Source organism: Fukomys damarensis, unplaced genomic scaffold, assembly GCF_012274545.1.
Source record: "Fukomys damarensis isolate Sample0158 unplaced genomic scaffold, DMR_v1.0_HiC HiC_scaffold_34, whole genome shotgun sequence".
Classification (NCBI taxonomy): domain Eukaryota; kingdom Metazoa; phylum Chordata; class Mammalia; order Rodentia; family Bathyergidae; genus Fukomys; species Fukomys damarensis.
Genome location: NW_022900946.1, coordinates 22,670,588 through 22,697,693, shown reverse-complemented (window position 1 = coordinate 22,697,693; position 27,106 = coordinate 22,670,588). Strand labels below are relative to the sequence as shown.

The 27,106-nt window shown below is 53.2% G+C and overlaps 3 protein-coding genes across 4 annotated transcripts in view; 2 read left to right on the top strand and 1 right to left on the bottom strand.

Moving 5' to 3' along the window:
* The first annotated feature begins 522 nt into the window (after positions 1-522).
* Arhgdig (Rho GDP dissociation inhibitor gamma) lies at positions 523-1,975 on the top strand. The gene is made up of 5 exons (XM_010620618.2): positions 523-972; positions 1,081-1,164; positions 1,320-1,396; positions 1,490-1,553; positions 1,631-1,975. The coding sequence occupies exons 1-5, from the start codon at positions 771-773 to the stop codon at positions 1,828-1,830; spliced, it is 627 nt and encodes a 208-aa protein (XP_010618920.1). The 5' UTR covers positions 523-770; the 3' UTR covers positions 1,831-1,975.
* Positions 1,976-2,034: 59 nt separating this feature from the next.
* On the top strand, positions 2,035-5,573 carry Pdia2 (protein disulfide isomerase family A member 2). The gene is made up of 11 exons (XM_010620616.2): positions 2,035-2,335; positions 3,188-3,394; positions 3,478-3,611; positions 3,688-3,825; positions 3,892-4,008; positions 4,110-4,235; positions 4,304-4,501; positions 4,588-4,708; positions 4,778-4,959; positions 5,051-5,161; positions 5,236-5,573. Exons 1-11 carry the CDS (start codon positions 2,053-2,055, stop codon positions 5,278-5,280), a joined length of 1,662 nt encoding a protein of 553 aa, XP_010618918.1. The 5' UTR covers positions 2,035-2,052; the 3' UTR covers positions 5,281-5,573.
* An 85-nt stretch (positions 5,574-5,658) lies between these two features.
* Axin1 (axin 1) overlaps positions 5,659-27,106 on the bottom strand; it is a 47,825-nt gene continuing 26,377 nt past the window's right edge. The window contains exons 2-10 of one of the 2 annotated variants that reach the window (XM_019206999.2): positions 25,862-26,002; positions 21,761-21,857; positions 17,480-17,617; positions 12,369-12,886; positions 11,829-11,999; positions 10,428-10,673; positions 8,513-8,620; positions 7,022-7,189; positions 5,659-6,311 (exon numbers count right to left, since the gene is read on the bottom strand). In XM_019206999.2, the coding sequence (XP_019062544.1) occupies positions 6,185-6,311; positions 7,022-7,189; positions 8,513-8,620; positions 10,428-10,673; positions 11,829-11,999; positions 12,369-12,886; positions 17,480-17,617; positions 21,761-21,857; positions 25,862-26,002 (1,714 nt within the window). In that variant the 3' untranslated portion in view covers positions 5,659-6,184. The remainder of the gene's footprint in view (positions 6,312-7,021; positions 7,190-8,512; positions 8,621-10,427; positions 10,674-11,828; positions 12,000-12,368; positions 12,887-17,479; positions 17,618-21,760; positions 21,858-25,861; positions 26,003-27,106) is intronic. The other variant, XM_019207001.2, reaches the window with a different exon arrangement.

Sequence of the window (27,106 nt, the reverse complement as noted above, 5' to 3'; positions counted from 1 at the left end):
AGCAAAAAGAAAACTAAGAATTCCACAATGTTGTTTAACAGTGATCTAGTTAAATACTTTGTTATATGTTCTAAGATTTTTCTTTAATACGGCTTTCTTACATATTACTTTGCACCTACTTTACTCAGTTCATCTGTGAAACATTATCCTAGTCACATTGTTGTCACTGAATGCGGGGGGCGCGGGCGGGACGGCCCTCCCCCGCTGCAACTTACGGGGCGCGCGGGGACCTCTAGGAAAGGATCCCGGCGGGCTTTGGCTGGGGTGGGGTCTTCGTTCCGGCGCGACCCTCACGGGAAAGGCAGCCAAGAGTGGAGGAGCACGCGGTGCCGGGGTGAAGCCAGGGAGGCAACGGCCTCTGCCCCGGGTGGGGAGATCAGTCCGTGAGGCTGGAGAGCTGTGGACACGGAGCAGAGCCAGGGGGCCCGTGGAGGGGCCTGGGGCCACCACTCTACAGCAGTAGCCCCCAGCCCTTGGGCTGTCCCCACGAAGAGTCTTCTTTCCTGTACCTTTGGCCTCAGAGTCAGGGAGGAACCCTGGGTGGACAGCTGGTGCCTCCAAGGATACCACTTGGGTGGGTCCCTTGGGAACCGCTGCCAGCTGCCAGACCCCTCCAGAAGAGGCCCTCCTGCTTTCCCTGCCCACCCTCTTCCTCAGCCCCACCGGCTTCTTTTTAGCTCCTTTGAGCAGTGGTGGACCCAACTGGGAAGATGGGGGGGGCGTCTCCAGTCTGGCACTGGAATGCCACAGTCTGCTGGTGATAATTGCTCATGAACCTTTCCCAACTGCCAGTCCTCCTGGCTGACAAGGAGGGTGGGCCAGCACCACTGGATGAGGCCCTGGATGAGGCTGTGCCTGAGTACCAGGCACCAGGGAAGAAGAGCATGCTGGAGATTCAGCGGCTGAACCCAGAGGATGAAAGCCTGGCCAAGTACAAGCAGGCGCTGCTGGGGCCCCTGCCACCTCTTGTGGGTATGGGCTGGGCCTGGGTCTGGGCCTAGAGGGCGGTGAGCAGGTGGAGGGAAGGGGGCAGGCTGGGCAGACCAGGCAGGGCTTCCTGTGGGCACTGTTTCTCCTCAGACCCAAGCCTGCCCAACGTACAGGTGACCAGGCTGACACTGCTGTCCGAGCAAGCTCCCGGGCCCATCGCCATGGACCTCACAGGTAGCTCTCTGCAGCCCTCAGCCCATCTTTGGAGTGGAGACTTCTTAGGACCCCTCTGCCCGTGGACCTCAGAGGCACCACTCCCCATGTGGGGGCTGCTGGGCAGGTTCTCGGTCCCTCTGGAGTTCAGACTGTACCTGCTGTTTCCCTACCAGGGGATCTGGCTGCTCTGAAAAGCCAGGTGTTTATCCTGAAGGAGGGTGTCGACTACCAAGTGAAAGTTACCTTCAAGGTGAGGACAGCTACGGTGGTGGCGGTGGTAGGGTGGCAGCCAGCCACAGCCTACCCCCCCCAGAGGAGCCCCTTGACACCCTCCGTTCCCCAGGTCAACAAGGAGATTGTCAGTGGTCTCAAGTGTCTGCACCACACCTACCGCCGGGGCTTGCGTGGTGAGGGCAGTGTGGGGGCAGCCTGGGGACTGGGGATGGCAGGGAGGGGGCAGCCCTGACACCCTCCCCTCCCCCAGTGGACAAGGCCGTCTACATGGTGGGCAGTTATGGCCCCAGAGCCCAGGAGTACGAGTTTGTGACGCCGGTGGAGGAGGCACCGAGGGGCATGCTGGTGCGGGGCCCCTATGTCGTCAGGTCCCTCTTCACCGATGACGACAGAACCAGCCACCTATCCTGGGAGTGGGGCCTCCACATCTGCCAGGACTGGAAGGACTGACCCCCGACTGGGGCTCCTGTCCCCACCTGTCAGCTGCTGCACGGGGTCCCCACGCCTTCCCCAGCCCCTTGGTCAGTGACCCCCCAAGTGCCCCCATCTGGTTCTGTGCTCTGACTCCCATTAAAGGTCGCCCTGCCTTGCTGCCCTCCGTGTTGCCTTTTTCTGCCTCTTCTTCCCTCCAGGGTGTGCCTTTCAGCTTTTTCTTCCCTGAGAGGCGCCAGGATGCCACGTGGCGGTTACTGCTTGGTCCCTGGTCCCTTTATCTGCCCTAGCCTTTGGGGCCCCAGCACCACCATGAACAGCCAGCTCCTGACCGTGCTGCTGCTGTTCCTGCTGGGGGTCTCAGGCCCATGGGGACAGGGACAAGATCCACATGGTCCCTTGGAGGACCTCCCAGAGGAACCCCCTGTGGAGAAAGTTCCCAAAGAGGATGGGGTTTTGGTGCTGAATGGCAGCACCCTGAGCTGGGCACTGCAGGAACACTCGGCCCTGCTGGTGGAGTTCTGTGAGTGTCGGGGCATGGGCGGTGGGACCACAGGGACCTCAGGCTTGAGCCCCGCACCTACTCTCCATCCTGCACCTGGGCTCTCCACAAGGGCCCTGGGACAAGAAGCCTTGGGCAGAGCTGGACCTGGGGGGCCAAGTCGAAGCAGGGGAGACAGTCATGGTAGGGTGTCCCAGGGGACAAGAAGACCACTGTCTCCCCTTGCTTGGTCAGCTGTGTCTGCACGCTGATGTCATCATTTGGGGGCCCACGTTTCCATGCTGCTGCTGGTGTGGACTTGCTGCGTGCGCACGGTGCAAAGGCACAGCTTCCGGGCTGTGTGGCCATGTAGGTTCTTGGGGTGACTTCTCATTTTTGTTTTGTTTTTTCACTGCTGGAAATTGAACTCGGGACCTTCACCCTGAGATGTTTCTAGCCCTTTTTTATTTTGAGACTTAAAGTGGCTAAATGGCCCAGGCTGGGCTCTTACTTGCAGTCCTTTTGCATCAGCCTCTCAGAGTGCTGGGATTACAGGTGTGCGTCACCACACCTGGCTCTCTGGCACTTGTTTTTTGTTTTTGTTTCTTTCTGGCACTTGTTTATATAATAATTTATAAATGTCAAAGCTGTTCTTGGCTGGCAGGCCTTACAGGTAGCCATATGTGGCCCAGAAGGACTGGATAGGAGGCTCCTCAGACTCCCAAACCTTCTGTCCCTTGTGTTATGAGTCAGGGCATTGAGAGTCTCCTCTGGTGCCCCAGCAAAGACCCAGGGTGGCCCCTAAAGGAGGATGTGAGCAGGACGTGCTTGCTCTTTCCTTGGCCTGTGGTTGGGGCCCTTGAGGCCTGGCATACTCATCGCCTCATCCTCCAGATGCCCCGTGGTGTGGGCACTGCCAGGCACTGGCTCCTGAGTACAGCAAAGCAGCCATTCTGCTGGAAGACGAGTCTGTCCCGGTTACACTGGCTAAGGTGGACGGGCCTGCAGAGCCGGATCTGATGGAGAAGTTTGGTGTGACAGAGTACCCCACGATCAAGTTCTTCCAAGATGGGAACCACACACACCCAGAGGAGTACACGGGTGGGCGGGCTCGATGTAGCCTGGGCCCTGGGGTGGGGCGTGGTGGAGAGGGATTGGGCCTAGGCTAAGGGGACTCTCCGCAGGACCCCGGGAAGCTGAGGGCATTGCTGAGTGGCTGAGGCGGCGGGTGGGGTCCAGTGCCGCACACCTCGAGGATGAGGAGAGCCTCCAGGCACTGCTGGACGCCCAGGATGTGGTGGTCGTCGGATTCTTCCAGGTAAGCTGGCGGGTGGGGGCTGGGCCTCGGAGCAGTACTGGGGGTACCCACCTACCTCATAGGACTGGGCCCACAGGACCTTCAGGGTGAGGACGTGGCTACCTTCCTGGCCCTGGCCCGGGATGCCTTGGACATGACCTTTGGCCTCACTGACCAACCGCAGCTCTTTAAGAAGTTTGGCCTCACCAAGGACACAGTGATCCTCTTCAAAAAGGTGGGTCAAACTGAGGTGGGGGCTGGGTTCGTGGCCGTGGCTCTTGCTGACCCTCCCACAATCCAGTTTGATGAAGGACAGGCTGACTTCCCAGTGGATGAGGAGACGGGCCTGGACCTGGGCAATCTGTCCCGCTTCCTGGTCACCCACAGCATGCACCTGGTCACAGAGTTCAACCAACAGGTAGGCTTAGCTGCAGATACGGCTGGGGCCGGTGGGAAGGGTCCGTGGGAGTGCTGCAGAGGGTGGGTAGGGCTTGGCAGTCACAAGCCCCCACCCTGCAGACATCCCGGAAGATCTACGCTGCCCGAATCCTCAACCACCTGCTGCTGTTTGTGAACCAGACGCTGGCCCCACACCAGGAGCTGCTAGCTAGCTTCAGGGAGGCGGCTCCCCCTTTCCGGGGGCAGGTACTGGGAGATCAGCAGGGAGGGGCCGCTGGGCCTGCGGGCACACAGCATGGCCTCCCTGCTGGCAGGTTCTGTTTGTGGTGGTAGATGTAGCTGCCAACAACGACGATGTGCTGCAGTACTTTGGTCTCAAGGCCGAGGAGGCCCCCACCATGCGCTTGATCAACATTGAGACCACCAGGAAGTATGCACCCGTAGATGGGGGGCCCATCACTTCGGCTTCTGTGGCTTCCTTCTGCCACTCCGTCTTCAGTGGTGAAGCGAAGGTCTGCTGCTTGGTGGTCCACCCAGGGGCAGGGGAGAGAGGGGCGTAGCGCCCCAGGAGCCCCTGGTGAAGCCCTGCTTCCCCCAGCCCTACCTGCTGAGCCAGGAGATTCCCCCTGGCTGGGACCAGCGGCCTGTTAAGATTCTTGTGGGCAAGAATTTTGAGCAGGTGGCTTTTGATGAAACCAAGAACGTGTTTGTGAAGTTCTGTGAGTGCCAAGGGCAGAGGGCAGCGGGTGGGGTGGGGAGGTGGCTGGCCAAGCCTGACACACCCCTAGATGCCCCATGGTGCAGCCACTGCAAGGAGATGGCCCCAGCCTGGGAGGCGCTGGCTGAGAAGTACAGAGACCACGAGGACATCGTCATTGCTGAGCTGGACGCCACAGCCAACGAGCTGGAGGCCTTTGCAGTGCACAGCTTTCCCACTCTCAAGTTCTTCCCGGCAGGGCCAGGTCGGAAGGTGAGGCCCACCCAGGCGCCCTCCTGGGGACTCTGGTCAGGCTCTGGCCTGGGGATTGCTGAGCCTTCGGGGCCCTCCTGTCCCACCTCAGGTGACTGAATACAAAAGTGCCAGGGATCTAGAGACTTTCTCCAAATTTCTGGACTCTGGGGGCGAGTTGCCTGTGGAAGAGCCCACGGAGAAGCCTGAGACTCCTTTCCTGGTGAGTACCCAGGACAGATCCTCATGCAGAACGAGCTGGGACAGAGCCCTGAGCTGAGCCTCTGACCTTCCTAGGAGCCACCAGCCAATTCCACCCTGGGTCCCAAGGAGGAGCTATAGCTGCCCTGGAGCGTCTCCCCAGAGTATCTCGGGGCACTAGAGGGAGCTGTGTGCTGTGAATAAAGAAAAGTTGGTCCTAAACTCTGTGTGGTTCCTGAGCAAGACTGGACCCTGGCCCTGTCTCAGCCACCTGGGGCTGTTCTCTCTTGGGTGCCTTTTCCACCAGCTGAGCTACTGGCTCGTCTGAGTGGCACCCAGGTGGGCAGGAAGGCCTCGGAAGCGCAACTGTAGCTGCCCCCGCACGTTGGCCGTTGCCCACAGATGCCTCCCCCAAGTGTGATCTCCTGGCACACACGGTCAGGCCCCACTGGCTGCAAGACAGGTGCGTTCCATAGCCTAGGCAAGTTCAAAAACTTTTATTTCTTGTTATCCAAGTACCTTTGAAAAGATAATTGTACAAGTCATGGCATGAAAAATGGTCTTTGGGCAGCCCCCTGCTGGCCCTGACCTGAGAAATGTACATATTTACATGGGCCCTTAGAAAGCAGGGACCTGGCCTGTTGAGCTGGCGGCTGGAGGCAGGTGAAGGAGGGGCCGAGGCTTCAGAGCCACCGGCTTCACATAGTGGCAGGCAAGAGACAGCTGTGTTGAAGGCACTCGGTGACATGTACAATTTAGAGGTCCCTGCCGGGCCCCCGTACCTGGGCCTAAGTACCACGGCGTGTGAATCCCACAGCAGGGGCTGCAGGCAGGCTGCCGTGCTCAAGGACTCCACGTATTGCTATAGGGTGGGTGGGGCAGACACAGGCAGAGAGGGGCACACCTGGACCTTCCCAGGGTCCACGTGACCACGCACAGTGGGAGCATCTGTGTCACTCCCACACAAGCTCCTGGGTGCATGGTCATTGCTGGGCTGACACGTCCATGCACTGAAACCTGTGTCCTGGGTGCGGCCACCTGCCGGTCAGTCCACTTTCTCCACCTTGCCGATGATCTTCTCCTCAAAAACGGGCAGCACAGCCTCATCTTCTCTCACCTCCTCAAACACCACGCCACAGTCAAATTCGTCACTCACTTTCTTGAAGTAGTATCTGGGGACAGAGGACAGCCACAGAGGGTCAGGAAGTGAGGACAGGCAGCCCGTTCCCGTGCTCAGGGAGGGACACCTGTTTATGCCTGGGGCCACTGCTCGATGTGTGCATGCTTTTCCCAGGGACAGGACCTCAGCCTCACCTAGTGCCTGCTTGCCGGACCCACCTCTCCCTGGGAAGTGCCTCAAAACCCCTGGGAGGGGCACGGTGGTGCACCCCCGTAATCCCAGCAATCAGGAGGGAGGCTGATGCAGGGGGATCACTGTGCGTTAAGGCCAGCCTGGGCTACACAGCAAGACCCCGTCACAAAAAACCCTGGGAGTCCTGCCCTGGGTTCTAGGGTGCTGCAGGGGAGGAATGTGGCTACATGGATGTCCCCGCTCAGCCAGTGCAGTCACAGGGCACTGTCACGGCCACTCACTGGGCAGAGGACCTATTCGCCACGGGCTGGCCCATGTTCAGGCCATCTGCCTCTGCCTCTCCTCATAGCTCCATCCACAGTGAGGAAGCCTGGGCGCTGGTTGTCAGTTGAGGCCAGCGTGCACGTGGACCCACCTGTTCAGGCCTCAGTTTCACAAGTTTTAGACTGGGGGCCCTGACACCACCCACCACTCCCCACCATGGAGAAGTGTCCAGTCCACATAAGAACTAACCGGGCAAGAAATGGTCCTGTCGCATGGCCAGCCAGGTACCTCCCAGCCCCTTCTCACCTGTAGCTGCCTTTCTTGGTCAGCAGCTCCTTGAATTGGCCCAGGGTGACTGCACGGCCTCTCACCAGGGTCCGGTAGGGGATGGGCTCCCCACAGAAGTAGTAGGCCACTACGATGCTGTCACACGGCTGGGCACTGCCACCACCTATCTTCTTCTGTGATTTTATCCTGTTCAGAGAGAGCAGTGATGGGGTGGGGGTCAGGCCCAGATCTCAGGGGTGCCCCCCGGGATTCAGGGTGATGCTTGTTATGGTGAGACCAGAGACCCCGCCGAGCATGGTGACACACGCCTATAATCCCAGCACTTGCGAGACTGAAGCAGTATTACCACAAGTTCAAGGCCAGCCTGGGCTACAGAGTGAATTCAAGGATACATGAACTACATACATAGAGACCTTGTCTCAAAAAGAAGACGACAAAGACCAGAGGTCCACAGCCCCCACTCTGCCAGCTCTGTGCCACATGGCTGGCTGACTCCCTGGGGGACACACCTCAGGAGCCCCAGGGCTGGCTGGTCGGTGGCACCCCCACCTGGTTATGTGAAGTGGGCATACAGCTTCTCAAGACCGTCAGGCCAAGCTGCTGGCCACGCAGCCCAACAGAGGCAAGGCGGTCCACCTGCCCAAACTCTAGACTGCGATGTAAACCTTTAAAGACGTGAAAGGCAGACACCAGAGAACTCAGGTCTCTGAGTGAACTGCTCACAGGCCACAGCCAGCCAGACCTGCAGAGCTGAGTGAGGCTGGTGCTGTCTCACTGCCAGGCTGAGGGGCCCTGTCCTGATGGGCTGTGTGGCCTCAATGTCAGGTGACTGGCAGTGTCCTCCTGCACTCCACGTCCTCCAGCCACCCCAGGAATCAGCCCCAGGGCAGGAAGACTGCACAGGGGTCCTCTCCCACGGCCCAGGCCCAGAGAGCCACCAGCAGTGTCTGTCCACTTTGCACAGCTGGCTCCCAGGCACCTGCTTCCTCACTTTCCCCCAGCTCTGTGTCCTCAGTGCCCTTCCCTGGGGACCTTCTTCTGCAGGGAGCTGGGCACCAACAGAGAAGTGCCCAGTGCCGAAGCACAGGAAGTGGGCAGTCAGCAGTGTCCACACGACCCACGTGTGGCCGTGGCAGGTGGAAGGGTAGCCTCACTCTTGCCCCTCAGCAGTCAAAACATCCAGACACCATGGCAAGTGAGCTGAGCCTAAAGCTCCCTGATGCCGCTGCAAGGACACCGCGGCTGCAGCCCATACCTCATTCAGGACCGGCATGGGCCTGTGATCCTAGACTGGTGACCTCAGGAGGCCAGAGACAGTTGAGGGCAGGCTGTGGTCCCTATGTGGACCCTCGCCCTCTATCACCACACTAGACAGCCCTTGTTCCTTGTGGAGACAGGAGGAAAGACTCGGGTGTCCAAGCTTATGTTTCCGAAGAGTTTGTTCCACCTCAGAACCTGTTTTGGGCCAGGCTGGGCGGGCAGCACTGAGGGACCCTCAGGTGCACGTACTCTGTCTCGGAGAGCTCCAAGTCCGACACGGCTGGCACCACGCTCAGCACTGGCGTGCACGCTGGCCTGACACAGGCACGTCCCCGCTGCATGACCGCCTGCACGTACCTAGGGGACAACCCGCGTCAATGGGGAGAGGCCACAGCCAGTGCACTGCAGGGTCACCTGCCGAACGCTCCCCTATGAGGTGGATAAGACACCAAACCCCTGCTGGGTCTTGGCTGGGGTGACTCCATTCGGTTCGGGGTGCCCACACTTGTTACATGGGTTCCTTGGAACACACTTTGAGGAACTGGTGATCTAGGTGCTAGAAGCTGCCACCTCTAGAAGCTGGGTGACCCCTCCGCCTTGCAGAGGGCCTCTTGGAGACCACGTCTGCACCCCTCACTAAGGTGTGGTGCATCCTATTCAGCTCTCAGGCATGAACTTGCTGAGGTCGTGACGCGGCTCTGGACAGAGTGGTGAAAGCTCCCTCTGTATCCCTGGAACCCCACGCCACAATGAGGCCTATCCTGAGGTGCTGCACAGCAGTGCCTTTCCACTGAGACCCCATCTCAGGGCACACCACTGGGGATCCAGCAGCCTGCCTGCCTGCCTGCCTGCCTGTCTGGAGACCTTTGCCCCACGGATCTGCAGCTACTGACGAAAAGCCCCAGTTCCTCAGATGGGTGCGGAGCCCAGGTTCTCCACACGGACGTGCTGGAGCCACCGGCTGAGACCTCAGCAGAGAACAGTACCCTGCCTGGAAGACCCAGTGCAGAGCAGGTTTCATGACTCGGCACAGAACGCGACAGCACCTGCCGCAGGGCACCCCGTCCCACCACTCTGGGCCACACCCTCTCCCCAGTCCCATATCGAGGCCTCACTCCAGTGCTCTGAACCCCACTCGATCACAGGCTCTGCCAAACATGTGCAGCTTCTTGGTGGTTTCTTACCTAGGACAGGCAGAACAAGAGCACGGGTGGGAGACAGCAGGTGGCAAAGGAGTCATCCCTTAGATTCCAGTTCACTATAACCCTTTCTGGCCCCAGACCCTATGCAGATTGAGCCTGGAGTGGTTCATAACCTTCACCAGTGGGGGACACGCGCAGACCTCTGTGGAGCACAGTAGGTCTCACACGCTGACACCCGCACAGCTGACCAGGACCACATAGCCTGGGAGACCCTGAGAAGTGGGTCAGATTCCAGACCTCAGATGATCCGAAATGGCTGAAAGCAGCCAGCAACTTCCAAGGGAACCTGGATCCATGTGACCACACTCCCAGGGCCTGAGTTCAGATTCCAATGAGCCAGAAAGTCCAGGAGACTGACCTCAAAGCTCAGACAATAGGGTAAGAAGTGGGCCAAGGATTTAGCTCAGTGATTCCACCACCTGCCTCACAAAGTCCCAAGTTTGATCCCCGGTACAAAAAAACAAAACAAAACAGTAAGAAGCCACATTCTGGTCCAGACAGAAAATGCTGCCACCCGGACAAGGTCTGCCAGTGGCCCAGGAAGCACACGTTCCTTCCTCTTGGGGACAACATGGTTTGGTCTGAGCTGTGGCAGCAGTGTGTCAGGCCGAGGCCCTGAAGGCCAAAGGTGGCAGAGAACAAAGGGCTGGGGCTTGTGATCTGTCCAAGTAAGTTTTACACCCCATGCATTTCAGACACTTTAGGACGGCCACCAAGCCCCGCATGCCCAGAAGCTGCCGATCACTTGACTTTAACTGTCTGTCCTCACCACCCTGGGGATCCTGCAACCTCCAGGACCCAGACAGGAGATGGAAGAACAGCCCCCTCCTCCCGCAAGGACAATGAGAACGTTCACCATCCCAGCTCTCGGCCCCAGGAAGGGGCTGTTTCAATGGCTCTCAGCCGCGTTCCCAAGGGCCCTCTGTGTGGGCCTGCAGTCACCTCACACCTACACTCCCTACCTCTGCTTGGAAGACAGCTTGCTGGCTCGCTTCTCCTCCTCCTCCAGACGCCTGCGGGCTTCCTCCAGCTGAGTCAGGGGGTTGGGGGCTGGATTGGGTGGCATTGTGGGGTCTTGAATGAAGAGATGAGAGGGCTGGACAGAATTGCGAAGCTGAGCACTGACCCAGGGGTGCACGGCTCCAGGGCGCTCGATGGACAAGAGCCGGGAGTTCTCGTGGGCCTGCTGCTTCCTCGCCCCAGACGACCTTAGGGAACAAGAGAAAGTGTGGCAGCATCTACCTCCTGAGATAAACATGACCACTTCCTGCAGACCTCTCAGCAGCTTTATTGAGATAAAAATTACATACAGACTTTCTCTAAAGATACCATTTTTACTGCTATAAAATTTTGTTTTAGGGTAGGGTATATTCCAGGGATAGAACACTTGCCTAGCATGCATGAGCCCTGAGTTCAATCTCCAGTACCACAAGAAATTATTATTAACAAAAATGTTCATGGTGGAAAACCCAGCATAGACAGGACATTTAAAGAAAAAATATAAATAATCCACAATATCTAATTTAGAAATAACTACTCTTACTAAGCGGTATATTTTCTTACCAGTTAAAAATACTTACCTGGCCTAATTCTAATCAAGCAATTTCCCCCCTGACATTATCATCAGTGTCTCCCTCATCACTGACCCCTGGGGAACATGTCCTCCATCAGGGGAGACCCAGCAGAGATGTGGGCCTCCTGGCCAGGGTGAAGACTCAGCCCCTAAGGCAGGTGCAGCCCAGGACACACAGCACCGAGAGAAGCGACTGGGGCAAGCACTCCCCAGACACCTGAGCCAGACACCTCCCCCACCACCGTGAGCTGGACAGGGGTCGGAATTGGCCTGCTCGGCAGGCAGTGCCCAGTATGGGCTGGCTGTGTGCTCGCTCTTCAGTACAGAAACTGCCATTCAGGGGGAGTCGTGGAGATACAGCCCGCTCTTTGTGAAAATTCACAAAAGAGAGAAATCCAGAAGGACTACGAGCTACTCCTCACCCAAATGGAGTTGGGACAGGATTCCCTGAGATCCCACAGGACAGGATGGTGGCTGTCAAGAAACACAGGCAGACACAGTGGGGCAATTCTCCACAGGACATCGGAGACAGACGTGGACAGCCCGGGTGGGGTGAGGGTACCTCCTGGGTGGCCCTAGGATTGAGTACAGGCACACGAGGTGACACCCACAGACAAGACCCACCCTGTATGGGGCTGGCCCCAAGGCTGCGAGAGCAGGGGTGAGGGCTGAGCCTTTTCTCTTCTTAACTTCCCACGTGACATGTCTCAGAATATCCCTTAATGCCCGTCGTCCCACTCTTGAGCATGACTTGTGCCCAGCAGGCTCCACATGGGAAGGTGCTGCTCACCCATGGCCAGCCTTCCTGTGCCTGCTGATCTCTTTCTCCCCCTCAATGATCCACTGCATAATCTTCTGGTTCTTCTCTGCATCCTCTGTGGCGCCCGGCACCTCCGTGTTAGCGTTCTTCCCAGAGTCGGCCTTCTTGGCATTTCTTTTGGAGGGCACACTTGCCTTCCCACTGCAAGAGCGAGACCTGTGTTTACCCTGGCCTCCCACAGTCCCCTCACCCCAGCTCCTCACACCGGATGGAAGGCCACTGTGAGGCCACATTCGCTGCCACCTATGCAGCGGTCTGGGGCCTGCTCTGTCGGTGATGTCCTGGGAGATGCGAGCTATGCTCATTGCCGCCTACCATGCCCTTCTACCTCACAACCTAGATACCACTACCTCCCACACTCATTCCTTGTGGCTGTTACAAGGGAAGCTCCAGCCTCATGGGGACACACCTTAAACCCCAGCTCTCTTCTGGGCCCTCAGGACCATGGCACAAGGAAGACATCACTGTTCCCACCACCGGGGTATGAGGCAGGGCTGGTGCAGGACTCACCTGTAGGATGGATCACTGGCACTGGGGATGGCACCTGTGTTTTCCGAATAGCCACGGGGCTTGGCTGGGTGGCTGTGTGATTCTAGGCCCCACATGCTCTGGACCCTGCGGGTGGCCTCAGCCTCAAGCTGCTCCTTGGGCCTGGCTGCGCTGTGGTGAACATGGTGGTGAATGTGCCTGTGATGGTGTAGGCCAGTGGCATCCAGCTTTGCCCCTGACTTGGGCACGTGCTTCCCATGCCCCAAGGCTGCACCGCCCAGCATAGCGATCTTGGCCACATGCCCGCTGTCGGGGGAGCGGTGGCCTGGACCAGGGGACTGGCAGCCCGGTGTCCTCATGACCCGCTGCACATGTTCGTCCAGGATGCTCTCGGGGTTCTCCTCGTGGGCGTCGCGTAGCCCAGTGCATCCCAGGTCCACACAGCGAGGTGGGAAGTGGTGCCAGGCTGGGGCGGAAGGCAGCTTGTGACTCACTCCTGGGGCCCCAGAGGGCAGTTCGCCATCCTCGCCTTCCTCCTCCTGCAGGGACAGGGCAGCATCAGCACCAGCTGCACTGTAGAAACCTCACATGTGGGGGAAACAGGCAAGGGAGAAGCCTCGGTGGCAGTCGGCCACGTCCTGGAGGTCAGGCCCCAGCGTGTGGCCAGGCCAGGGACAGCCATCTGACTGGGCACTACACGCCCAACCTCCAAGGGCTATGGAAACCCACTCTATCTGCCACCTCATTTCTGCCAGGCTTGGTTGCGGGCCTAGGGCAGTGGGCAGGACAAGCAGAGACACCAAGGAGTTGAAGACACTGAAAGAACTCTGCCCGAGTTTAGTTTTCTTTTTATATTTCTCATAAGGTGTTTTCTTTCAATTGTGTTTCCCTCTCACATCATTTTATTACCATATATAATTTCTACAATACCTATTTCAAAATGAACAGTGCTCCTGTATGTCAAGCTCTTTTTACTTGTCTTGCATGTCTTGATAAACTCTCACATTAAGTTAGCAGAATTTCATTTTATTATCCAAGAGTCAGAAGAAACTGAACTATGTATGATGCCTACTACACTTATCACTTTAATTCTAAAAGTCATACCTCAAATTTATTTTCTTGTTGAACTAATTGTAACCAAAAGTTGGGTGTGGGGGATAAAGTATATCCATCTCCCTACACACACACACTTTTTTTTTGAGACATGGTCTCAACTATGTAGTTCAGGTTGGCCTTGAATTTACTATGTAGCCCAGACCGGCCCAAAACTCATGACAATCCTGCCTCAGCCTCTCGAGTGCTAGGATTATAGGCGTGGGCCACCATGCCCAGTTTAACCTGTTTTATTTTTATTTATTTTTATTTTGGGAGGTATTTTGAGACAGGGTCTCACTATGTAGCTCAGACTGCTCTGGAACTCACTGTGTAGCCCAGGCTGGTCTCGAACTTGCAGTGATCCTCCTGCCTTAGCCTCCTGGGTGCTGGGATTACAGGTGTGCGCCACCACACCCAGCTTAACCTATTTTAATATAAACAAATTTCAAAAAAATCGGAAACCAAATTCTTTACAAATATAAAACATCTCAATGCAATCAAGACTGGTGCACACTGCTGCTAGGTGATATGGGCTGATGGCTCCTCAGCTGATGCTCGGGGCAGATAGGACAGAGTCGAGGGTACAGTCAGAGAGCTTGGACACACTGCCTATCTGTGAACCCTGAGGACTCTAAGGACAGTTCTTAGCTCAGGGTCTTTGTGTGGACTGAAAATGCTTACAGATTTGAGGTCACTATCTCTAAGGCACAATAAGGAAGGGAGACCTCCAAATCCACGGGAAACCTTGGGCCAAGGTACAGGTTTTTTTGTTTGTTTTATTTTTGGGAAGCAGGAGGAGGAACCATTGAGCTAAATCCCCGGCACGTTTGTTTTGTTTCTGGTGCTGGGGATCGAACTCAGGACCTTGGGCTTGCCAGACAGGCGGTGTGCCACTGAGCTGAATCCCCGGCCCCAAGATACAGTTTTGTTTTGTTTTTGTACCAGGGATTGAACTCGGGACCTTGCACTTGCGAGGCGGTGATGCGATGGAACCACTGAGCTGAATCCCCAGCCCATCCAAGGTAGTTTTTAGTACTAGTTCCTCACAGACAGAAATTCAACTGTACGGTTATTTATATTTGATAAAGGGGATCATTCCAGAGCTTCAAGCTCTAAGGAAGTGCTTTACAACCAAGCACCCTAGCCTCAGTTGTAGGGTTTAAAAACATAATAGATTAACTTAATTGTTCTTCTAATGGTTTTTGCTGTAATCTTGGTGTTATTTCCCAAATCTTACAATGACAATCTCTTAAAAATAATCCCACTGTCAGGGGAGTGGTGGCCTGGCCATTCCATTTATTTATTTAAGGACCTCGCGCTTTCCAGGCAGGTGGTGCACTACAGAGCTAAATCCCCGGCCCCTTTTAAAAGTGCTATTATCTATCTGCTGTGCAATGCCTATCAACCACAGAATCATACCCTGTTACAGATTTGTGATCACACTGCCAAATACTTGACAGTGTATCCCAGCCCAGGCAGCAGAATTAGGCGAGGGCACATGGCAGTCCGCCTGAGCTGGAGGCCATCTGCCCATAGATTATTTCCTGAGTTGACATGATAGAAATGCATGGGGCATTCATGCTAACATTACCTGTTAAGTCGGAGAACAATCTCTGCTCTATTACTATAGTTGGCCCGGCCCCTCCCTCTTGAGAGTCTCTGGGCACACTGCCACGCCCCTGCTGTCCTAGGGACAGAGTGTTGCTAGGGATAGAGCCACCCCACCTGGGCACAGATGGGGATTCCACTTAGTTGAGGGAGCTTTAGCACTCAGCTATCGGAAAAGCATACTGAGCCAGGCGAGATGGCACACACGTGTAATTCCAGCACTTGGAAGGCTGAGGCAGGAAGATCACACATTTGAAGCCAGCCTGGGCTACAAGGCAAGACCCAGTCTTAAAAAAACCAAACCAAACCAACCCAGAAAAGCATGCTGAAATTCTATTCATCAATGACTTTATAATATCTCTATAAGCCAGGCACAGTGGTACACACCTATAATCCCATCAGTGGGGAAGCTGAGGCACAAGGATTGCTATAAATTTGAGGCCAAATTGTACTATACTGTGAGTTCAAGACCAGCCTGAAGCACATAAAGAGACCTTATCTCAAAGATAAAACAAAACAAGCAAACAAAAAAGCCTTTCTAAAACATTACATTGGCCGCACCATAAGCAGGTAGAGCAACAGACAGATGAGTCACTCAGCAGGCCACACACAGTAGCCCAGCCTCACACCCGGTATGGTTGAGCTCTTCCTCCTCCAAATTCCTTTCTTTCTGTTCCCCAAAATTTATTTCATGAGTGCGTTTACATTCCAAATCAACTCAGGACCACCCTCAGGGAAGAGAGATGATATCTGTGAAAAGGTCTCCTACACAAACCAAGGTGGTAACCTGGTGACAACACTAGGGCTTAGCACCTGCCAAAATTTATGTGTTTTGTGGCAACACTGCTCCCAAAACTTTGGTTTTTGGATAAGACTGCTAGAATGCAGAAACTATGCACCTCCGTTTCCTAGTGTCCACAAGGAGGGCTGGCCTCAGCGTGCACACAGCCGGTGTCCTTGCTGCCCACCAAACATTACTTCTAGGGCCACATCCCCAGGAGCAACAAGGGAGTTCTTCCTCTGGACAGCAGGCCCATAGGAAAGTCTTTATTTTTGTCTATCGGAACCATGCAGTGGGTGATGCTCCTTTCACATAGAGGCTGGTAGGAATGGTGGCTCTGGCAAGTGGCCTCAGGTAGGTTCCTGAACTGGGAGCCAAGGAACCGTAAAGAGGGTGAGCTAGCCAGCTCCGGCCTATCTGTGCTCCCCTGCAGAAAGGTCACCTGAAGGCCCAGAGCATTCCAGTTGCCAGAAGGGAGAGAAGACAGGAGAGGACAAGATCCTGCTCGCCTCAGTGGTAAAACAATGTACCAGGGACATGGGTATACGAGTGCGCACATATGCGTAACAATATATACGTGCAAACCCTTTCTTTGAGAGCTCCATTGCCGGGCTATTTATTTCACCCTCTGGTCTGTGGTGCTCACACCAGGTCCCATGATGAATTAAAGCTTCTAGTGGGCTGTGTGATCTGCTGCTACCTTAACAGGGAGCTGGCCCTACTATTTCCAGGTGGTACCACAGGAGTGTCTCTGACGGACACGCACACCCGAAGAACACCTGAGAGAGAAGGCAGGCACTACCGAGTCTCAGAAGCCTAGGGAGTTGGGCTCTGCATGTTAAAAGAACACAGTTGAGTGGGTAAACATAGAATTCCTTAGAGAAACATCACAATTTGAACTTAAAAGTACGGAAACTCATAAAAATGTTTGCCTGTTTTTGCAATACAGGGCCTTTGTGTGTCTAGCCCTTATTAAAAATTTACTTTTGTTTTTATTTTTTACTTTTGATAGAGGATCTTGTTAAGTTACTAAGTGGTCCAGGCCGGGCTCAAACATGGGAACCTCTGGTCTCAGCCTCCGAAACTGCTAGGATTATAGGCATACATACCATCCGCAGCCAAATGCTTACATCTTAGTATGTATTTATATTCATAATGTTCCGCACAGAGTGGAAGATATGTGCTGGCTGTGTAATACTGTAGGAGGCCCACTGAGGCCTTCCCATAAGCAGCACAGAGGAGCACTAAGTCTGAGGATGAACAGCTGAACACACAGGAAAGGGGCATAGGACTTCAACACAGAACCTGCACCGTCTGTCATTAGCACCTCAGCTATGGCAGCCCCCTGGGCCATGGCTTAGCGGCTGCTGCCACAAAGGGCAGGGGATGAAAATGGGCAAGGCCTCCTCCCAGGAGATGGCCAAAGGCACCACTGGGGTCTGAGGGTGGAAAGGGTGACAACTGGGGCTCAGGTGCCAGTGATGGGGAAAGAGCGTCACAGCAGGTGGCAAGAGATGGCACTGTGTCAGGAGGGGCGGTGATAAGCAGGCCAAGGAGATTCCGCAGGCCTGAAATTGCCCTGAAGCCAGAGCCGCTGAGCCCGAGGAGAACATGGGGAGGCGCCCCTCTTTGGTACGTGCCCACTCACCATGCGCACACGTTTTAGCCGCTCTTCCAGCTTCTCCTCGGCCTCCCGTGTACGCTGAACGGCCTCCAGGCGATGGATGAGCTCCTCAGCAAACTTCTGCGGCTCCACACGGATCTCCTTTGGCATTCGGTAAGTGCGCTGCAGCAAGACACAGTGGTGAGTACATATACCTTGCAACCGTGGACCTCCACCCTCTCCCACACAGCCTATCACAAATACTTGGTGAGACATGGCACGTGAAATCCTCACCCTATTTTTGTTGTTGTTGTTGTTGTTCTTTTGTTTTTTTGAGACAGGGTCTCACTATGTAGTTGAGACTGACCTGGAACTCACTATGTAGCCCAGGCTGGTCTTGAACGCACAGCGATCCTCCTGCCTCAGCCTCCTGAGTGCTGAGATTACAGGTATGTGCCACCAAGCCCGGCTTACTCATCCTATTTTTAAAGCAGGTGTTTGTTCTTTCCTTTCATCTGGGCACCAGCTTTCTCATCAATCCCTCTTGTCTCCATTCAACACTGACAAAGAGACAGGGACTTTCTTTCCAGCCACTCATGACCACAGCCCTAGAGGCCTGGGCAGGGCACTCCAGGGACAGAGCTGCAGATGGGAGTGTGCAAGGACTACTGAAGACAGGAGAGGCCAATGAGGAGTCAGCACAGCACTGGCCACCAGAGCCCCCTGGCTGGCTCGTGGTCCTATCAGCACAAGCCCATGGCACTTCCAGGGCTCCCAGCCTGCAAGAAACACCACATCACCACTGCATACATATGCATGGGGCCCAGGCGCAGAACACACACAAAATTCAAAGTGCAGGGAAAGCGCCGGAATTCAATTCTGTATAATACGGTATAAATTAGCTAAGCATGGCAGTGCGTGCCTGTAACTGCAGCGTTCAGGAGACTGAGGTAAGAGGATTGCAAGTTGAAGGACTACAGAGTGAGGTCCTGTCTCAAGAAATCAAAAGGAAGCCAGGTGTAGTGGTTCACGCCTGTAATCCCAGCACTCAGGAGGCTGAGGCAGGAGGATTGCTCTGAGTTCGAGACCAGCCTGGGCTACCTAGTGAGGTCCAGGTCAGTTTCAACTACATAGTAAGACCCTGTCTCAAGAACAACAACAACAAAATCAAAAGGGGGAGGAAAAAAAAAAGAATACAAACCCACAATATAATTTATAATAATATACTGTGTAACTTGATCCCAGCACTCAGGAGGCTGAGGCAGGAGGATTGCTCTGAGTTCGAGACCAGCCTGGGCTACCTAGTGAGGTCCAGGTCAGTTTCAACTACATAGTAAGACCCTGTCTCAAGAACAACAACAACAAAATCAAAAGGGGGAGGAAAAAAAAAAGAATACAAACCCACAATATAATTTATAATAATATACTGTGTAACTTGCGGGTGTTACTCTGAAATAACTTCAAACTTCCACCAGTTATAACAATACCAGGCACCTCCATCTTCTCCAGACTGGCCACCCAGGTATGTGCTTCTCTGCCAATTCACTTTATCACACTCACTGACATGCGCATGCGGGCACACACAAACCTGTACACACACTTTTCTGAACCACCTGGAGCATATGTATTTAACAAAATGTCATTGCTCCAATTTTACCACCTGCTTCAGAAATGTTCTTTGGGACAGAATACATTTTAAAATCCAAGCCACTAAGGTCTAGGCCAGGAGGGACACCAGCTCTCTCCTGACTTGGGAGCAGGGAGGTGACCTGAGGACAGGTGGCAGAGGGCTGTTGGCTACGCGTAATCCCAAGTTCAGAGACAGTGGAGTGAGGTCAGGGGGGAAGATGGGAGGTGGGGTGGCTCTGCATTTTACTCCCCCTGCCTTTCCACCAATGGACTCTGGCACAGCCCTGAGTGCACATACACTAGCATCTCGCTTATAAAACCAGAGCAAATCTGTACCTAATCACAAATGGTGTGGGGTAAGACAAGAAAATCAGGTCCAGGCCCTGAGGAAATCTGATGCACTGGGCTGAGAACAAGGAACTTTCTAAACAAAGATCCCAGACAAGGAGAACGCACGCCCGAAGGGAGCCTGCTGAGTCAGCTTCTCAGCCCCCCAGCGTCTACCACCTGCTCGGTGTCTCCAGGGGTAAAGGGATGTGCACCGGCTTCCAGGTAGCAACCAGGGACCCTGCATCTGACTCGAGGTTGGCAAGTTGGGTACAGCCAGGGGACCTGCCCCATGTGTCACCAACCACACCCCAACTAGCAGGTGGCATCTGGGCCAGGGATTTAGCTCAGTGGTTCTGCCTGTCTCACAAAACAGAGGCATCTATACGAGTCTCAAAGGAGCCAGGTGTTCTCGTTTCACAGAACCTCAGACCACTGCCTTGGAAAAAAATGTAGCACTTTCTAGACAGACATGGTAATGCACATCTGTAATCACAGCACTTTGGAGGCTGAGGCAGGAGGATCGCTGTGAATTTGAGGACAATTTGGGCTACATACTGAGTTCAAGGCCAGCCAGAACGGTACAGTGAGACCTTGTCTCAATAAAAAGCAGCATTTTCTATCATTGTGACAAAGGATCTGAAGAAAGAGGGCTACGGAGCCCTACAGAGAATGCCGCGCACCACAGAGTCTGCTCTCTTCTTCACCCTCTGCCTCCCTTGGCTTCATCGTCCCAATTAGTGTGACCTTCCAGAATTCATGACTCTGTACCTTCTTCGATTCCAAAACACGCTCACAACAACCCCCTTTGTGCTATGTTCTGAAGTCTTTTCAGGTCTGTAGCCTATTGCTAAGTTTTTTCAAATATTCTGTTTAACTCTATAGATTTTTTTTAACTTTCAAACAATTTGAAACTTACAGGGAAGCTGAAAAAATGATGCAAACACTGTTTTTCCTGGATCTTCTGAGAGTACGCTGCCTGCCTAACTCCTATCACTCTGCCCTTGCTGTCCCTTACTGCCCATACCCCACCCCCACTCCCACCTCACCCTACCCCAGACCCAGAAGCCATTGTAGCCCCAAGATAACGACCACTTCAGCCAGCACAGACAGGGCGCACAGAGGTCCTGTTTTATCAGTCTGTCCTGACATCCAGGATCCTGTGGCATCTGAGGACCAAAGGCCAGGTATGAACTTCTTACTCAGCTGTGACCTCTTGATCTGCTGGTTCACATACTCTGGGCTGAGAAGACACATCCCTGTACATGGAGGTCACGAAGGGACCCATTACTTACTCTACTCAGGCTCAAATGGCTCCAGACATGAGTGGCAGGCACTCCACAGGTGATCTGCAGCACACGTGTACACAGACGCATTTGCACTGGACACACACGTGCAGATGTGTGTACACTCTCGTGCATGTACACACTGGCACACACATGAAGATGACGTGCATATGTCTGTACATGCAAACAGCTTCTAATATTATCCACTCCAACAAAGAGACACTACTAAGGCTTACTTTGATCCAAGTGTGTGCAAAGGGTTGGCTGGGAGTCACCCCTTCTCAGAAGTACACTGTCATAAACATCACTTTCCTGATTTGGAAATAAAAGATTCTGCCAAGAAGCTAAAAGATTCCTTCTATGAATCACAGTCAGAGGATATGTGAGGCCCCTAGGTACTGGACTTCCCAGCACAGGCGGTGATCAAGTAAGCGGTGGTTCACTCACTCTGGCAGGGCCCCGAGGCGGAAGGCACTACTGCAGTCTTTCCTATCTTCCCCAAATAGCTTTCTGTTCCCAGCCAACATGTCAGAATAAGGAATGCTAACCATCCCACTTACTGACAGAGGGATTCTGCAAACAGGGCGGGTATAGCTCTGACCTATGGACAGCACAAACACCAGGATCAGGAAAAGCCATGGTCGTTTCCTCTGACAGGCAGAGCCGAGGCAGCTTCGAAGTCAAGACGTTCACATGGTGGCAGTCATTGCTCAGCCACAAAAAGGCTAACTTCTCAAATTTCATCTTGAGCAGAGCCCACTCGCTTTCTGATAGATCCCTGGGTTAGGTGGCCATGTTGTCACGGAGCAGCTCAGAGACACTCTCCTATCAAGGGAACAGGGGGACACCACCTCACAGCAGTGCGAAAAGAACACCAAGTAAGGGCATTTCATGGGGGTCGTGGGGACTCCTCCGGACATACTGTGGCCACCGTGCCCTGCTGCTTACCACTCTGACGTACTAACATCACTAAGCTTGCACACTAGGCCTGAGGCAAGCTGAGCTACCAGGAACCCAGGTGGTCAGTGCCACTGAGGCCCAACTCCGCAGGGAGAGCAGGCAGGCACACAGTAGCAGTACTTACAGGAATGTGAGGTAGAGGCACCCGTCCGTTGACCTGGACACTCTCCTGCATTTCCCTACGGTGCTGCTTACGGGTCCTGTACGGGGGGACTCCGTCCCTGTGCAGAAGAAGAAGACACCCATTGCTCTATAGAACACAAGGCAGAGCCCCAGCAGGGCTCCCAACTTGACCATCAGCTGGCAGGTGGTGGCGATAATATCCATAGTGCAGCAGCCACATGCATGCACGCACAGGACAGCCCATGCATACGTGTGAGCACCCTCAGTCACACGTGAGAGCAAAGCCCAGGAACTCAGCCATGGTAAAGTCTCCCACGCCTTCTTTTTCTTTTCCCTTTTTTCCCTTTTCCTTTCCTTTTTTTTTAGTACCGGGGATCGAATTTGGGACCTTGAGCTTTTGAGGCAGGCAGCAGAAGCACTGACCTAAATCCCCAGCACCACACCTTGTATTTCTTAGTATTTCTACAAAGTTCAGCTGTACTTCCTTTACATATTTGGGGTCAGCAAACTACACCTTGATGCTTCATTTTTTGTTTGGGGTTTTTTATTTCTTTTTTGAGATGGGGTCTTACTATGTACTCCAGGCTGGCCCAAACCTCAGTCTTCCTGCCTCAGCCTCCCAAGTGCTAAGGTTACAGACATACGCTACACCTGGCTTTTGAGGCCTATTTTTGAAGGTCTGATAACTAAGAATGATTTTTACATTTTTAAAGGGTGGGGCAGCATATGTGACAGAGTTTGCAGGTGCCTGCAAAGCCTAAAGTATTTTCTGCCAGCCCTTCCTGGAAATATATGCTAATCTGCTGTACTGCCTAGCCCAGGCATGATGGACCTGCCTTGGAGGGGCTGCTAATGAACGGAAAATATATGAAGGCTATGAAAAAGGGTCAGGGGAGACAGGAGAGGGGCAGGAGAAATCCCACTGAAAGTTAAAATGTTTCCAAAGTTCTGCTTCCCTCCAGGTGAACTGGCAGGGCAGTGAGACCCCTGAGGAATGCCAAGTTGGTTATCTTACATGTCAGAATTTAGTTATGAACCACCAAGAAGATAAACATGTAAGGCAAATCATACACAGTCTTTAGATAGTTCCATATCCCAGGATCATAATCGATAAATGTAATGCTTTTATTTCTTCAAGACAGACACCAAATTTAACACCCTGAAAACTGCCTGGCCCTCTCCTACTGCTAAAAAAGCAACTCTGGGGGGCTGGGGATTTAGCTCAGTGATACTGTGCCTGCCTTGGAAACCCAAGGACCCGAGATTGATCCCCGGTGCCCCCCCAAAAAAGCAACTCTGGAAGGCACAGTGGTAGAGAACCCGGCATGACGTGAAGACACCCTAGAGCCCAGGGAGACAGGACGCTGAGGGTGCAAGTACTGTTTCCTTCACTGCCTGTCGCTGACAACATGATGGGTGCGGCTGCCACCTCCATGCTGGATGAGATGAGCTTTTCCATCATCTGGCTACTGTCCTCTACAGGGCAGAGCTGAGAAGGCCTGTTTCTGTTCTCCCTTCCAGCTACTGCCCATGGGGGCAGTGAGAATGTACTGAAGACACACAGAAGCTAAGTCCTGCAAACAGCTCTCTTCTCATCTGGCAGCAGGATGAAACACAACCACCATTCTGAGCCAGGGGAGGACCCTGGGGGCTTTGTACAACTGACATCCAGTGAGGATCCTCCGGCCCCTCTGCTGTACACGAAGGCTGGGTGTTGCTCAGGTAAGGAGAATGGCAGGCAGGCACACACCTCAGAGTTCCATCCAAGAGGAGCAGTGCACTTAGGTCGGGGTAAGGGGCAGAGGCTGTGAGACCTCTCCTCCCGCCGTTCTCAGGCACCTCCAAGGTCAGAGCACCAAGGATCAGAGATAGCAGCATATTCTGACAACAGGCTGCAAGCAACAGAAGCTTAAAATGTCCTTCAGGTGCTGTTAGGTCTGTGCAGGGGTCCGGAAGCCAGTGTCTTCTTTGTTTCTTCTACACTGAGCGCTTTAAAATCCCATGTGCTCCTGGCACATCTTCCACATCTGTGTTCCGCGCGGATACATCAGGGAACACCTGGCTAGCAGTTGTGAGTCTAACCCCAACAGAAGTGATAAAATGTGCCGTTTCATTTTTTCCTCTAATGTCAGGACAAACCACAAAGAACAGAGCATCAAAGAAAAAAATATGCAAGGTATATTCATTTTAGGCCCTCCCTTTGGAAAACATGTCCTTTTTGTGAAGAAAATAAGAAATTGCATTAGAGGTTTTTATGGTTTTTTTGTTTTGTTTTGTTTTGGTACTGGGGATCGAACTCGGGTCCTAGCGCTTGTGAGGCAGGCGGTGAAACCACTGAGCTAAATCCCCGGCCCATGTTTTTGTTGTTGTTGTTGTCACCAGGGATCAAACTCAGGATCTTGCACTTGCCAGGCAGCCATACAGGCCCTGAGCTACATCCCTGGCCCAATTAGAGGTTAATTTTTGTTTGTTTGTTTGTTTTTGAGACAGGGTCTCACTATATAGTTGAGACTGACCTGGAACTCACTATATAGCCCAGGCTGGACTTGAACCCGCAGCGATCCTCCTGCCTCAGCCTCCCGAGTGCTGGGATTACAGGCGTGCGCCACCATGCCCAGCGACTAGAGGTTAATTTTTGAATTGGAAGTTAGTATATGTATGTGCTGCTGAAGTGAGCACAAATCGGAGGTTAACTCTGCCACACTAGGACAAGAAAAACCAGGTGTGGCAGATGCTCAGGGCTGCCAGGTCTGTCACCGCTCAATGCTCTGTATGTGAGAGGCAACACACAGGCCTCCAATGACTGCAAACACAACAGCCTCCACATACAGTCAGAGTAGAGGGAAACAAAGCAGTCCAAGATTTGCCCAGACAGGCTGGCTACATTGAGTCCAAAACAGCTCTGCACATCTGGAACTCCGGTGTTGATTTTTGTTTTTATTTTTGTTTCTGAGATAGGTCTCAAGCGGGCCTTAAAGTCAGCAATCCTGCTTCAGTTTACCTAGTGGTAGGGTTACAAGAATATGCCACCATGCCTGGCCTTTGAACTCTAGTTTTAGAAAAATGTTTAAAGCTAGGCAGATGAGAACAGCAAACCATAAAAATGGTACATAAAGCCAGGTGTGGTGGCGCACGCCTGTAATCTCAGCACTCGGGAGGCTGAGGCAGGAGGATCACTATGTGTTCGAGACCAGCCTGGGCTACATAGTGAGTTTGAGGTCAGTTTTAACCACACAGTGAGACCCTGTCTCAAAAAAAAAAAAAAAAAAAAAAAAAAAAGGTACATAAAGAGGCTTTAAAAATGTACATTCACAAAGCAATGGTTAGGATCTGCCAAGGAGGATGAGCCCACTTCTTTTTTCTTCAGTTTTTCACACAAAGAGATAGCTGGGCAGGAAGATCTCGTGACCTGCTGTCAACATCAAGCATGGCCAGGAGTCCTGGCCCAGAGTCCTTTGTGATCACAAATGTACGGACTCTTTAGCCATGGTTGCCAGATCACTTGCCTTGGCCTTCTCTGACGTAACGACCTCCCTCTCCTGGGCTTTGTTCACTGGACACAAGATTCCACATCTTTTAAGAGCAAATGCAGAACAACACTGATTATGCAGCCATACAGCCTTTCAGGGCCTGTGTCCCCCTCCCAACACCTGGTGAGACAGCTGGTGCCTGCAGCTGCTAACCTGTGCCTATCATTAAACTGAGACTCCAGACTATAAAAATTAAAGAGAAAACTGGAACACAAAGCACTGGGTGGTTCTAGATTTGTCTGAATTTTACCTCTGATTCCCCATCTTTCAAGGGCATCAGGTAACCTTGGAATCCGCGAGTAGCAGTCAGTGCAAATGTCAGTTACAGCTTGGGTTTATTTTTGGTGTTTGGGACTGAACCCTGAGCTTCCACTGAACTACGTCCCCCAGCCTTCAGCTCAGTTTTTAAGAACAAGGCCCACAGTGCAGCTTGTCTGTGCTTTAGGTGCATTAAAGATCAAATTGTGGGGGAACCGGGGAAAGCAGAAGACAAAGCCAGTGGGTCCGCAAAGAATGCAGAGGCACAGGGCCCACCTCTAAGCCACTGTGCTCCATGGAAGGGTGCAACTTACACGCTGCTGTCTGTGAGGGACAGGGTGTCGGCATCGCTGGACAGGCTCTGCTGCTCACTGTCATTGGCGCTGGTGGCTGGGGCTAGGGCATAACCAGAGCTGACGTAGAAAGAATTAGCTGGCTCCCGCCAAGGTCCACACCTGCAAACAAGGAAGGCATGTGAGTGCTAACTTGGCAACACCTTATGGTTTTAATCCACATTTTTTGAGTTATCTGGATTACCTTAATGTACAAATTTAAAATGCAAGGAATTCAGAAAAGGAGTAGAAGGGGCCCATCTCTTCTCTCTCCCAAATCCCTTATAACTCCATCCTTCCCACTGGGGTGGCATCTTTCCACATCTTTCTTCTGCTTTAGGAAGATGTTTAAATATACACATACAGATGTCAAGCTGGGCATGGGGCATAGGCCTGTAATCCCAGCACTCAGGAGGCTGAGGCAGGAGGACTGCTGTTGAGTTCTGGGTCAGCCTGGGCTACCTAGTGAGTTCAAGGCCAGCCTAAACTACACAGAGAGACTCTGTCTCAAAATAACAACAACAACAACAACAACAACAACAACAACAATTAAACATATATAATTATATGAGTTTAGTTTTTATTTAACAGGAAATAGCTCTCTTTTGCCTAAAAAGCATGTTCAGAGATGATCCATCATACTTGGTACTGGCTATCGGGTAACTCTGGTTCCCTGGCTGATCCTCAGGCATCTTAGAGAAATAGTGGTGGTTCCCAGTCAGGGTGCCCAGGACTGACAGGCCCTCAGCTTCTAGTACCTGCACTGCCTGGCACATGGCCACCCTTGCTCTTGGTAACACATGTAAGATCTGCCACAGGCCTCCCCAGCCAAGAGCAGCAGTGTTCACTTGCTTCCTAGAGGGATTCCCTGTTTGTCGGCCAGAATTGTGTCCAACAATTGGCCAAAAAGTGAGACTTTTTTGTGGAATTGGGGTTCAAACTCAGGGAGTGTTCTACCAATATGCTATGACTATAGCCCTTTTCACTGTTTTGTTTGTTTGTTTTTGAGACAGGATCTCACTAAATTACCCAGGCTGGACTCAAACTTGGAATCATCCTGACTCATCTCCCTCAGGGCTGGGATTAAAGATGTGCACCACTGAGCTAAAACCTCTTTTATTTTTTGGTACTGGGGATCGAACTCAGGACCTTGGGTTTGCAAGGCAGGCAGTGGCATCACTGAGCTAAATCCCCAGGACCGAATAAAACCTCTTTTTGATTTGTATT